Genomic DNA, 7,910 nt, shown 5'->3' with positions numbered 1-7,910 from the left:
TAATTCAGTTCTATCTTGTCTTCTTCTTCTTTTTTTCTTTTCTTTTTTTTAACAATTTAGCTCAATATTCTTTTCTGTAATAGTTTTCAGTTTAACTTTTTGTACATAATTTTAGGTCACAGAAGACTTTGAGAGATTTTGCTTTAAATGCTTAAGTTTGCTTAATTCTATAGGTTTGATGTGGAAACTTTTGAAATTTAATGCTATTAAGCGGCTTGCTATTTCTTCGTTTGTCTAATATTTGTATATTTTTCTTCCATGATGTCTTGTTGAAAGGTTAATGCTATTTAGCTGTCCATTTCCCATTGCTTTTAGCCGTTTAATTAAGATTGGTTTCACATTAAACAATTAATTACTTTGCAATTTCATGCCACTACATTTAGTTCTACTTTTTCAATGCTTTTTCTTGATCATGATATATATGATTCAAATTTCAAATTCAAACAATATTACTCTATGAAAACTTTATTTAGTTGAAGAAAAATGATGAATTAAAGAATGCCAAATGCTTTTGCTATTCAATGACATCAATCTATTTTGTTTGTCTCTTTAACACGGTCCACATATACACACATTTATGTACAATTTTTATTTTTATTTTATTTTTATTTTTTTGCATGTTTGTGCTTGTCATTACATATCATGTGGTTAAGTATAAACGTAAGAGTACATGGTCCACTTAAATGTATATAAATTGGATGGTTGTGATTGTCTCTCAATGACAACATCTTTGACCCACTTGTTGTTGAAGAAATAGACCATCTCTACTAATTTCAAAAGCTTTGATCAAAAGATGGTGGGGAAAAATGAAATTGAAAGGGGTTGGTGTTGTTTTGGCTAGTTATTATATGCCAAAGTGAGGCCAAATAATGACTCTTTGCTATGCTATCACATCATTTTACTATATTTTATTGTATGGGTAAATCTTCATTTCCTTGATTTCATTGATTTCTTACCTAAGAAATCTCCTTCATTTGGGGGCCACCAAAATAGTGGGTCCAAATCAATGTGATGTAAACAAATTAGATCATGTTAATCATAATCCAACATGAGTTAATTTCCTAGAATCAAGATGTTAAAGCTACAAAATCTCATAATTATGACACTTAATTATCATGCAACTCTCACATTAACATGGGGATTTGATAGCTATTGGTGGCATAGGCAAGAAGAGTGGGGCCACAAAATGTTGAATTTGGAACGAGCAACCTGGGCTTTCGCCACGTGGCAGGTTTCGGTTGGACTGTCCATTTTCTTGTGTTGGACTGCCTTTATCCTTGTTTCATATTTTGCCACTAGAAAATTTTAGCAAAGCTTTGATTTTGCCTCTTGGTTAAGAAACAATTTAAAAGCAATGGTTAGAAAGTGATGCATGAAAATTGGAAAAATGTAGACGCTATCATTTTAATTGCTGAGATTAGGTGAAAATTTTCTAAGGACAAGAAGAAGTGTTAAGTGGTCTTTTTATTCAAGATCTTATCATAATTAAAGACGAGATTTTTTGTCTTTATTTAATTAAAAATTAGGAATTGATACTTAAATATTTATTAAAAAATTATTAAAAAGATATCCCCAAATCTAATGTCCATCACTAATACACACATGAATTACGTGGAGGCAACCCAGCATTAAGCTTTCACTATCAAAGAATTTGTATTTATGAGAATCTGAAAGTTTAGCATTTGAAAGATACTAATGACAAATGTCTTAAAAAAATTATAGAAATTAGAGGAGAATGCTTTTTAAAGAAAGAAGAATGCTTTTTAAAGAAAGAACCTCAAAAAAAAAAAAAAAAGCGCTATTTAGAAAAAAAAAAATTATTTCAAACAAAACAATGAAAAAATGACACAAAAATGATTTTAATTATTTGAACGTACTTGTAACGATGCAAAAACAATCCCAATATATCCCACCTGAACCCGATACACAAGCAATTCAGTAACATCAGTAGCAGCTGTGAGCGAAATGAAAGCCAGACAAATATTAGATTCATACATTAACTTTGTAACTCTGCCGGCACAAGTAATTGGATTTTTTAGCATATGTTAGACAAAATACACATACAAGGTAAAGTCTCCATTTTTACTGATGCAAATTAATTTCAAATAACCAATACAAGAAAGAATCCGGCAAAAATAAAGTCTATTTATTCTCAATGTAAGATTTGACAGCTTGCATCCATCTAACGAACTCGGTTTTATCTTTGTTTTTTAAGTATTCATGCAAAAAAGCAGTGAGTTGTTCGTTTATACCCCTTTCCTCCAGGAATTCATATAGTGAGTCTTGCAGCTCATCGTCCAATTCCCTGTTACATGACAGATCAAAGACCAATCAGAGTCACTTCAAAATCTATAGCATCAGGCACAAGCATCATAACCCATATTTTAAAGGTTTGAAAAACAAAGGAGGAATTAACTGGGAAGGAATACTCATTGAACCCTTCAACTAGCTTGCAACCACTATAATATGAAGGAAGTGCAAATCAACCACAGGCATCAAACACAGACAAGTGTTTTGGTTCTCAAATAAACTAGCAAGGGTAGATAACCAAAGTAGTTCTAATATGTAGCAAATGTAAATATTTTATCGCTCTAGTATAACTAGAAATTTTGTATTCTTTTTCTTACTCTAATTTCTAGGCAACCAGTAAAGTATGGAATAATAATCAGCATAAATCTTCATACTTGAATTCAGGGCCAACATATGGATCAGCAGACAGCTTATCATTCCCTCGGACGAATAGCTTTGTAATCTCTATGCTATCTGGCCAAGCTGAGCACATTATCTCCAAGACCTCCTCATCACCTTTGGAGATATTGACAATCAAGGTACTGTGAAGCTTGACATCTTCACCAACACCGGCTTTTGAAACAGGAATGGATCCATCAAACATGGTAGCTTCAATTTTTATATCTTCATTTTCTCCAAATTTTCTTGTCAATCTAACCCACTGCTCCCCGGGTCGGTCATCGACTGTGAATGAATTAAATTTGGTAATGGGCTGCAGTTAAATATGGGTTAGAATAAAAAATTATAACTATGCCCCCCCCCCCCCCCCCCCCAAAAAAAAAAAAGGTTACTGATTCATTAAATAAAAAATGTTCAAGGGGAAAATTTTATAAGAAAAATGATAACGTCAGGCATTAAGAATCTTCACCCCAGACTAAAGATGCTAAGAAAACTCAGATGGAGAAGGGCAAATTTTACGTTCATTTACTGTCTATTTTGAAACACAAGGTCATATTCGTGAAGCTGTGTATTCGTATCAAAGCTGAGACAAACTCAGCCAAATGAAGGTTCTTGCTCTGCTAGCAACAGAATAATGCATGAGTGTCCATGTTAAAAATAGATAAACATAATGGGAACTTATGCTTCATTCAAATGCTAAGAAAACCATGGAACAGAAAAGAATATCAGCCTTCAAACCTCAAGAATTATGTTCACTTAGTTTCAAGCAATTATGTTCCATGAGAACTGTGCCAATTAGTTAGGATTGTATTTCAATTCCTTGCACCACAAAGCAAGGTCATTCCCTCACCTTCTTACCAACTTCTCAGAACCCAAAATATAGAACAGATTCAAGGGCTAACCCAAAAAGTGGGCCCAATGATAAGACCATTGATCAAGAGGTCGGAAAATCAAATACCCTATAGCTACCAACTGGAAATCATATTCCACTAGGTTTGGCAGCGGTCCCCAATTCTAAACCCAGAGCACATGCTGAAGGACAACTACACTCTATGTTTATTTATTTATTTATTTATTTTTTGAGCTCAACTACAATCTATGTTGGTAGTAAGTACATAACATTTTTCTTTTTATAGGTAGAGGGGTGGGCAAAGGTGCAAGCCCAAACCAATTTTTTAACCCCCTACTCGGGTGGCCAGCCAAATAGCCAAATAGCCAAATAAAGCTACTTAAAAACTACTCGGCCAAGTCCTTGGTGGAAAAGGACTACCAAGCTGTGTAGTAAGTATTTAATATGCCAAACTGTATGCTAAAAATTAGCTTTACGAGTTCACAATTCTTGTTCTCTATTGCCCAAGGTGACAAGAAATCTTCCATCAAAAAGCTGGTTTTTCCTCTTTCAAGTGGCTATCAGTGATGATGGGCAGGAGACATATGATTGGTAGCTCATGGTAGTCTTTGCTGCCAAAGCGGTTTTCCTTCTGCCTGATGATAGCTTAGGGTAGGGTAGGTGTAGTATCACAGCCACCATAAGGGGTGTTTACTTCATTACAGATTACCCAAAAAGACAAAATGGAGCCTAACACTCCATTTCATTTGCCACTAAATCCTACACTCGCTCTCATCTCATTGTGATCGATTAAAAGAATATATGAATTCAACTATTCTCGAATACTTTGCTAATCATCCCAACTCTTTCAGCTTTAATTTCTGGCAGCTGATCCAGTAATGACCAATTCCAGTTCATAATCCCACTTCATTATTACTAAAGCTTTAAAAAATTTCACATTCCGAAAACAAATTTTTTCAAAAATTATACATCCTTCTTAAGTTCCTATGAAATCAGAGATATGAAAACCTAAGCTCAGTCGATCAACATGCCCATTACACCTTTTATAAACACATTAACAGTTCCATTTCCACAACAACCTAAAAGGCAGATATGTTTTGGTTCACCTAGAACACTCCGAAAAATTCCCATAAAAAAAATTCAAAATTGAAAAAAAAAACGAATTTTTGATAGACCCCCATTACAAAATCCATCAAATTACATTTCTACTTGCTTGGAAAAATAATAATAATAATAAAGACTACAGAAAATACCTGTTTAGGCGAAGAGCGCTCAAGTTCATATTGGATTTCATTGCGGAGAAGTCTTAAAATGTTACCTTCAAAGGCGGACTTGCGCATTTCTGAAATGTAATTTCTTTTGGAGATTTGAGAAACTGGGTTCCTTAAATTGGATTTAAAGAGGGAAGGGTTTTGTTTTGTGCTGTTGAGTAACATTGATTTTGTGAGAAGTTGACATCTTTTCAAAGATCGTGTAAGGCTCGCCATTTTGCAAGAGGAAGAGCGGGGGTGCAAATGATTGTTTAGGGTTTGGTCGAATGTTTTCTTTATGATGAAGGGTTTAGGGTTTTAGAAATTTATAAAAAAAATATATAACAATATTAATAAATAATAATAGGTTTGTGACATAAAATTTGGGATTTAAAATGGAACTTTAAAAATTGACATATAAAATTTGCACTGAATGTTTTTAGTTTTGCTTTAAAACTAACAAATTTTAAGTTTTAAATAATAATTTGCAAAAAGAGTTTTATATTTCTCATCAGATTAACCAAAATAATTTTAAAATTTATTAAAAAATCTTTGAAGTTTCGAAATTGGTTAAAAACTTTCTGGGTTTCATCTTTCTAAGTATGCAGCTCACTTCTTTCACCAACACATATAGATATTGGTAATTTACTAATTTAAACCCAACGTATCAGAATTTAGAAAACAAATTTAACAAGACAATAAGAGGGAGATGGATAAATGAACAGTGAGAATTCACAAGATCTGTGACAATAAATGCACGGTATAAATCTAGCTAGAATCATAATCTTCGGGAATGTATAGGATCGAATCTCATCTGAATATTGACAGTGATCAAAACCAGAACAAAAGATCTGCAATCATATGATTTTAAACAACACAAGCAGATACATACCAGCAAGAATCAACAAAAGTACCTATGCAATGCATGCATAGATGCACCTAAAAACATTTTGACTTTGCACTATCAATGTTCCCTCTGCCATCCTGAATTATTCGTTCTTAAGCATTAACTAATCCCTCTGCAATGTATGCATAAAGCATGGGGTGCCTAAAACAGAGACAACAGTCTTATGAATCTCAGAGGTTTTTCTTATCTCTTCGAATCTTCAGAATGCCCTTCCTTTTTGGTCTTTTCTGTTGTTGGCTCCCCAGATTTTGCCCGATTAACATGGTCTTTCGCTACAGAACTGCTTGATTCTGATGCACTTTGTGTGTCACTGGCTTCACTTTTTACAGGATGTTTCTTCTCCACAATTTCATTTACAGCCTCCTCTAGTTTACCCAATCTCCTTTTCACTTCTAAAAGCTCTGGATTTGATTTAGCTTTTTCTTCAGCCTCCTTTAATTCCAACTCCTTTGCTTTCTCCTCTTCCTCTTGCTTCTTCTTATCCTCTACTGCCTTCTTCTGCTCTAGCTCCTGTGAAGATTTTTGAGACCATAAAGTCAATCATTGAACATTGAGAATATATGTAAGAGGGACAAATGCTAAGCTTTGTAATTATAACAAAAGGCAATGACATTTAGCTCCAAACGGTTGCTCTAACATTTAAAGGCTTACTTTCAGACATCCAGATCACAAAATGAGAGAAACTTAGTGTAATCAAACGGTCATCTGACATGTAGATGTCATGAATGCAAACTCCCAGTGAACCTGAGACGGCATAACCCAATTGATAGGTTTACATTTATCAGCATGAATGCTCATTATGGTATCACTAGCTTTTAAGTGTATCCTTTTTGCAATAAATTTAGGTATCTTTGGTCACGCTTTCACTGAAGTAAATCAACAATGCTTTTTCTTCCATGTGAAAGATACATCTAACCTTCCTGACATATTATATGACTGGATTGACGAATTAAGTGTCCAACATGCTAGTCTCTGAACATGTCAATGGAAACTGAAGCATTACTCGTAATCACAACATAATGCATAAGAAAGGCCGAAAAAAGATGTATCTTAGTAAATATGCAGAAATGATATACGCTCCAATAAGCATCAACATGAATTTGAAAATAGAATGTTCAAAAATAGTTAAGAGACATGAGAAGATCTAGCAACAACAGAATGACAAGGAGGACTTTGGTTTAAAGCATAATGTTGTACTATCAAACAAGAAAACTGTGTTACCGCTTCCATTCTTCTCATCTCATAGCGAGCATATTGGGCCACCAAATATACAGCTGTTACACAAAACATCATCTCTTAGATAGCACCACCAAACCAAGAATCAATCTAAATACAAAATAAAATGTACTGTTAATCTCATGGACAAGAATACCCAATGAAGGCATGCATACAAAGAAGAGCTGTACCAGATGAAAATCGATCCTGACACAAAACAGAAAAGCATGTGAGCATACAACATTTTAACTCCTGAAATGAAGATACACCACCATACTTGTGAAAACCACATTTACGCTTTCAAAGTATAAGGATCAATACAACATGAACCACAGGCACATAGAAGCAAGATGTTCGATAAAATGCCCAAGAGAAACAGAACCACCAAAGAGCTCAGCAATCACTCACCGAAAACCAAAATAGTACCCAAAAAAAAAAAAGAATGAAACCCAATACAAGAATTGGAATATTGAGCGTGAAAGTAGGTGAGATGATACCCAAATTTCTTTTTCTTGGGAGGATCAGTGAAGAGTATTTTAGCGGCAGTGGTGAAGTCGAGCTTTTCGAGTTGCTTGTAGGCGTCGTGGTAACTGCTCACATTTGACTCAATCTTGTCGCCATTGTCGTCAGTTTTGTTAGGGTTCTTGCAAAACGATCTTGTTTGGGCGAATCTCAATCGGAACCAGAAAGTGGCTCTGGCGCGAAACATGGGCTTTCAATTTTGGCTCTCAAAATGAGATTTTGAGTTTTAAGACTAGAGATTGCGTCATGTTATAAATGAAAAAAAAAAAAAAAATTAAACCGAGGTTTTATTTTTATTTATTTTTTATAACATGACTGTAAAATACAAAGTCGGGATTCGGAACTTGGCTCGAAGCATCATACTTCAAAACCAACCAAAAAATCTTGATGTCGCGTATATAAAAAAAAAGCATGAAAAGTTTGTCGAGATGCAAAGGTCTCTTTGCTGCCTTAACTAAAACTTATTTGTTATTCTTCA

The 7,910-nt window shown here is 34.2% G+C and overlaps 2 protein-coding genes across 2 annotated transcripts; both read right to left on the bottom strand.

The window, feature by feature from the left end:
* Positions 1-2,053: 2,053 nt before the first annotated feature.
* On the bottom strand, positions 2,054-5,089 carry LOC18035925 (uncharacterized protein At2g39795, mitochondrial). Its single transcript, XM_006427524.2, has 3 exons — positions 4,792-5,089; positions 2,685-3,001; positions 2,054-2,305 (listed from the first exon to the last, which is right to left on the bottom strand). The coding sequence occupies exons 1-3, from the start codon at positions 5,023-5,025 to the stop codon at positions 2,143-2,145; spliced, it is 714 nt and encodes a 237-aa protein (XP_006427587.1). The 5' UTR covers positions 5,026-5,089; the 3' UTR covers positions 2,054-2,142.
* Positions 5,090-5,622: 533 nt separating this feature from the next.
* Positions 5,623-7,910, bottom strand: LOC18035924 (stress response protein NST1). The gene is made up of 4 exons (XM_006427523.2): positions 7,408-7,910; positions 7,068-7,117; positions 6,917-6,969; positions 5,623-6,205 (listed from the first exon to the last, which is right to left on the bottom strand). The coding sequence occupies exons 1-4, from the start codon at positions 7,617-7,619 to the stop codon at positions 5,879-5,881; spliced, it is 642 nt and encodes a 213-aa protein (XP_006427586.1). The 5' UTR covers positions 7,620-7,910; the 3' UTR covers positions 5,623-5,878.

This window comes from Citrus clementina, unplaced genomic scaffold (genome assembly GCF_000493195.1).
Source record: "Citrus clementina cultivar Clemenules unplaced genomic scaffold, Citrus_clementina_v1.0 scaffold_7, whole genome shotgun sequence".
In the NCBI taxonomy this organism is placed as follows: Eukaryota; Viridiplantae; Streptophyta; class Magnoliopsida; order Sapindales; family Rutaceae; genus Citrus; species Citrus x clementina.
The sequence above is the reverse complement of the archived record's forward strand: the minus strand, read 5'-3'. Positions and strand labels throughout refer to the sequence as shown.

Excerpts from the sequence above, each read along its gene's own strand:
- LOC18035925 (XM_006427524.2), bottom strand. The coding sequence starts at position 5,025 with ATGGCGAGCCTTACACGATCTTTGAAAAGATGTCAACTTCTCACAAAA. Across the intron at positions 3,002-4,791 it reads AGCGCTCTTCGCCTAAACAG|CCCATTACCAAATTTAATTC; the intron begins GTATTTTCTGTA and ends ATTTAACTGCAG. Across the intron at positions 2,306-2,684 it reads TATGTTGGCCCTGAATTCAA|GGAATTGGACGATGAGCTGC; the intron begins GTATGAAGATTT and ends GTCATGTAACAG.
- LOC18035924 (XM_006427523.2), bottom strand. The coding sequence starts at position 7,619 with ATGTTTCGCGCCAGAGCCACTTTCTGGTTCCGATTGAGATTCGCCCAA. Across the intron at positions 7,118-7,407 it reads CCCAAGAAAAAGAAATTTGG|GATCGATTTTCATCTGGTAC; the intron begins GTATCATCTCAC and ends GTTTTGTGTCAG. Across the intron at positions 6,970-7,067 it reads TGTATGCATGCCTTCATTGG|CTGTATATTTGGTGGCCCAA; the intron begins GTATTCTTGTCC and ends TTTGTGTAACAG.